The sequence below is a fragment of the Labrus bergylta genome, chromosome 1, assembly GCF_963930695.1.
Source record: "Labrus bergylta chromosome 1, fLabBer1.1, whole genome shotgun sequence".
Classification (NCBI taxonomy): Eukaryota; Metazoa; Chordata; class Actinopteri; order Labriformes; family Labridae; genus Labrus; species Labrus bergylta.
Window position 1 is genome coordinate 37,143,052 of NC_089195.1, and position 4,612 is coordinate 37,147,663.

At 47.7% G+C, this 4,612-nt stretch overlaps 1 protein-coding gene across 1 annotated transcript in view; it reads right to left on the reverse strand.

Moving 5' to 3' along the window:
• Positions 1 to 736: 736 nt before the first annotated feature.
• Positions 737 to 4,612, reverse strand: part of polr3f (polymerase (RNA) III (DNA directed) polypeptide F) — a 16,274-nt gene continuing 12,398 nt past the window's right edge. Inside the window, exons 5-9 of the mRNA XM_065960778.1 lie at positions 3,826 to 3,938; positions 2,634 to 2,777; positions 2,364 to 2,471; positions 2,042 to 2,233; positions 737 to 908 (exon numbers count right to left, since the gene is read on the reverse strand). Of these exons, the coding sequence (XP_065816850.1) occupies positions 831 to 908; positions 2,042 to 2,233; positions 2,364 to 2,471; positions 2,634 to 2,777; positions 3,826 to 3,938 (635 nt within the window). The 3' untranslated portion in view covers positions 737 to 830. The remainder of the gene's footprint in view (positions 909 to 2,041; positions 2,234 to 2,363; positions 2,472 to 2,633; positions 2,778 to 3,825; positions 3,939 to 4,612) is intronic.

Sequence of the window (4,612 nt, forward strand, 5' to 3'; positions counted from 1 at the left end):
GTTTGTTTTCCCTCCATTTAAACATGCAGTCTGGTTTGGGAGGCTTTCTCCTATCGGGCTGGGACCCAACACTGTATAACTCAGCAGGTGAAACCTCTGCAGAGCTGACATGAGCCTGTATTTAGTCACTGTTTGTCTTTTAAGAGTTTCTTTTATTTCTCTTAAATATTAGGATAATTTGAATTCCCTGTCCAGTAAACTATAGCATTCTACTCTATGTATTGTTTGGGTTTCTAATTTCCACTGATTCATATATTTCTGTTTATTATCTTTGTCTGTTTGTTGAATTTGTGAGTTGCTTTGATATGTGGATCTATGTGTGGTGTTTCTATCAGTGATCAGAGAGTGTGTGTGTTCTAAATAAGCTCTGTGTTGCTGTGACTCGGACTCGATCAGGTGGTTCATGAACTTTATCCTTTAATGTGGATCAGTAGAGGGAACTGGCCCAGCTTGGCTCTGCAGCCGTGGTTTGGACAGTTTCTGTGGACTCGTAATATGTTTTTACAAAACTCCAGATGGACTCTTTACATGGGTGTGTATGTGACTTCCTGTGCTTCTGCAGCCAGCATCTAGTGGACACTCCAGGAACTGCAGGATTTTACACTTCAGCATCAGCTTCATGTTTCAACACCGGGTAACTGTGTTCTGGTTAAGAAGACCTCACCAGCTGATTATAAATATAAACTCTCCGTCTTTATTTATTCACCAGAAGAAGAGACAAAGTCAAGAAGCAGCGGCCGTTTGAGACTTTTATTAGACTTTGAGATAAATAGAAAATAAATGTTGTGGATCACAGCTGTGAGAGAAAAGAGAGAGGAGGAGACGAGCTGTCAGAAGTCCAACCACTCGCTCATGTAAACGCAGTTAGACGGCGAGATCTCTCCTCCTTCATGACAGTCTTCAAACACCTGACGACAGGAAACAGGAAACAGGAAGTCAGTTTAGTAAACTGAGGGCGTGTAAGCTACTACGTTGTGACCGACCATGAGCAGGACTTTAAATACCCGATGAGTTTTTTTAGTCGTACTAGTTGAAGTTCTGCCCGACCGGCGGCGAGGAGAGAAGACCGCCACGTACAAGGTTTGGATCATTGGTGTGTGTGTGTGTGTGTCTGTGTGTGTGTGTGTCTCTGTATGTGTGTGTCTGTGTGTCTCTGTCTCTGTGTGTGTGTGTCTCTGTGTGTGTGTCTCTGTCTCTGTGTCTCTGTGTGTGTGTGTGTCTCTGTCTCTGTGTGTGTGTGTCTCTGTGTGTGTGTCTCTGTCTCTGTGTGTGTCTGTGTGTGTGTGTCTCTGTGTGTCTCTGTCTCTGTGTGTGTGTGTCTCTGTGTGTCTCTGTCTCTGTGTCTCTGTGTGTGTGTGTGTGTGTCTCTGTCTCTGTCTCTGTGTGTCTCTGTCTCTGTGTGTCTCTGTGTCTCTGTCTCTGTGTCTCTGTGTGTGTGTCTCTGTCTCTGTGTCTCTGTGTGTCTCTGTCTCTGTGTCTCTGTATGTGTGTCTCTGTCTCTGTGTCTCTGTGTGTCTCTGTCTCTGTGTCTCTGTGTGTGTGTCTCTGTCTCTGTGTCTCTGTGTGTGTGTCTCTGTATGTGTGTCTCTGTCTCTGTGTCTCTGTGTGTCTCTGTCTCTGTGTCTCTGTGTGTGTGTCTCTGTCTCTGTGTCTCTGTCTCTGTGTCTCTGTATGTGTGTCTCTGTCTCTGTGTCTCTGTGTGTCTCTGTCTCTGTGTCTCTGTGTGTGTGTCTCTGTCTCTGTGTCTCTGTCTCTGTGTCTCTGTATGTGTGTCTCTGTCTCTGTGTCTCTGTGTGTGTGTCTCTGTCTCTGTGTCTCTGTGTGTGTGTCTCTGTCTCTGTGTCTCTGTGTGTGTGTCTCTGTCTCTGTGTCTCTGTGTGTCTCTGTCTCTGTGTGTCTCTGTCTCTGTGTCTCTGTGTGTGTCTCTGTCTCTGTGTCTCTGTGTGTGTCTCTGTCTCTGTGTCTCTGTGTGTGTGTCTCTGTCTCTGTGTCTCTGTGTGTGTGTGTGTGTCTCTGTCTCTGTGTGTGTGTGTGTTGTTACCGGGCAGAGGCCGCACGGCGTCCTGACGAGGCCGGTGGGCTGCAGGATGGGGTTGACGCCGCGGTACAGCTTCATCTGTCCGTCCACGCTGCCCACCGTCCCCTCCTTGGCGGCGATGATGGTCATCTCCACCTTCCCGTCGTAGATGAGCGTGTTCAGGATGGTCTCGATGTCGTCCATAGACAGATCCACCTACACACACACACACACACCTGTCAGTCTGACACTAAAGGAATAATCAAACTAAACTACAAAGGTGCACAAGGTTCAGCGTGGTCAGGTGTGTGATGTCATAAAGTGGGCGGGGGTTAAGCAGTGTCACCTTGCTGATTCCCAGCTCGCAGATGTACTTCCAGACTTCGTGTGAGGTGGCGAAGGAGCTGTTCCTCTGAACCATGGGACTCTGTTTACTGTCCCTCGCCGCTTCAGCCTACACACACACACACACGATATGAGGATGACCTCGTTGACTCTGCTGCCCCCTGCTGGTCTGATGGAACCTGATCCACTTGGTGGATGTTTCATGAAGGTCAGTGTTCAGCAGCTTGAGTTTTGACCTCGCTGCAGTCTGAGAACAGGTTGTTTTTCTTACCTTGCTCTGCAGGAACTTGAAGCACTGCTGGTTCAGGACTTCCACAAACTCAGACTCAAAGTCCTGGTCGCTGTACCAGGCGCCGCCCGTCACCGAGCGGTCGGGCTGCAGGTTATACAGCATGTACACCTTCTTCTTAGACGCCTGCAACATGAAAAAACATGGACGAGTCAGACAGGAAGCTGATATCTCCACAGGTGAACTTTCAGGGGTAAAGCTGTGTAGTGCATCTACAGGTGTGCAGGTCTACAGGTGTGCAGGTGTGCAGGTCTACAGGTGTGCAGGTCTACAGGTGTGCAGATCTACAGGTGTGCAGGTCTACAGGTGTGCAGGTCTACAGGTGAACAGGTGTGCAGGTCTACAGGTGTGCAGGTCTACAGGTGTGCAGGTTTAAAGGTGTGCAGGTCTACAGGTGAACAGGTGTGCAGGTCTACAGGTGTGCAGGTCTACAGGTTTAAAGGTGTGCAGGTCTACAGGTGTGCAGGTCTACAGGTGAACAGGTGTGCAGGTCTACAGGTGAACAGGTGTGCAGGTTTACAGGTGTGCAGGTCTACAGGTGAACAGTTGTGCAGGTCTACAGGTGAACAGGTGTGCAGGTTTACAGGTGGGGGGGTGTGCTGGTCTACAGGTATGCAGGTCTACAGGTGTGCAGGTCTACAGGTGAATAGGTGTGCAGGTTTACAGGTCTACAGGTGAACAGGTGTGCAGGTCTACAGGTGTGCAGGTTTACAGGTGTGCAGGTCTACAGGTGTGCAGGTTTAAAGGTGTGCAGGTTTAAAGGTGTGCAGATCTACAGGTGTGCAGGTTTAAAGGTGTGCAGGTCTACAGGTGTGCAGGTCTACAGGTGAACAGGTGTGCAGGTCTACAGGTGAACAGGTGTGCAGGTCTACAGGTGAACAGGTGTGCAGGTTTAAAGGTATGCAGGTCTACAGGTGTGCAGGTTTACAGGTGTGCAGGTCTACAGGTGAACAGGTGTGCAGGTTTAAAGGTATGCAGGTCTACAGGTGTGCAGGTTTAAAGGTATGCAGGTCTACAGGTGTGCAGGTTTAAAGGTGTGCAGGTCTACAGGTGAACAGGTGTGCAGGTCTACAGGTGAACAGGTGTGCAGGTTTAAAGGTATGCAGGTCTACAGGTGTGCAGGTTTACAGGTGTGCAGGTGAACAGGTGAACAGGTGAACAGGTGTAAACTCACAGCCACAGACTTGACGGCTTTGATGAGCTTCTTACTCTCCAGGTTCTTCAGGATCTTGTTGATCTCAGTCAGAGGGAGGTTACTCTTAAAACGGATATCTCTGCTCCAGATCCCTGCACAGCAACAAACAACAAAAACAACAACAACGTAAACACTCCAACAGCTGATCACAACAATGTAAACACTCAAACAGCTGATCACAACAACAATGTAAACACTCAAACAGCTGATCACAACAACAACAACAATGTAAACACTCAAACAGCTGATCACAACAACAATGTAAACACTCAAACAGCTGATCACAACAACAACAATGTAAACACTCAAACAGCTGATCACAACAATGTAAACACTCAAACAGCTGATCACAACAACAACAACGTAAACACTCAAACAGCTGATCACAACAACAACAATGTAAACACTCAAACAGCTGATCACAACAACAACAACAATGTAAACACTCAAACAGCTGATCACAACAATGTAAACACTCAAACAGCTGATCACAACAACAACAATGTAAACACTCAAACAGCTGATCACAACAATGTAAACACTCAAACAGCTGATCACTTGTTTTTCTTAAGGTGTTAGTAAAATAAACATTGTGTTAAAGAACACAGGAAGTAAACTCCGCCACCAGGGGGCTCTCAATCAAAACAATAACAAAAGATGACGTCAAGGCTGGCAGGGAATCATGGGAGCGACCCCCTCTGCTTCCTTATGCAGTTGTCTTTGACGTAGCGCCCGGTGTTTCCACGGCAACGGTCAACCTGTCATG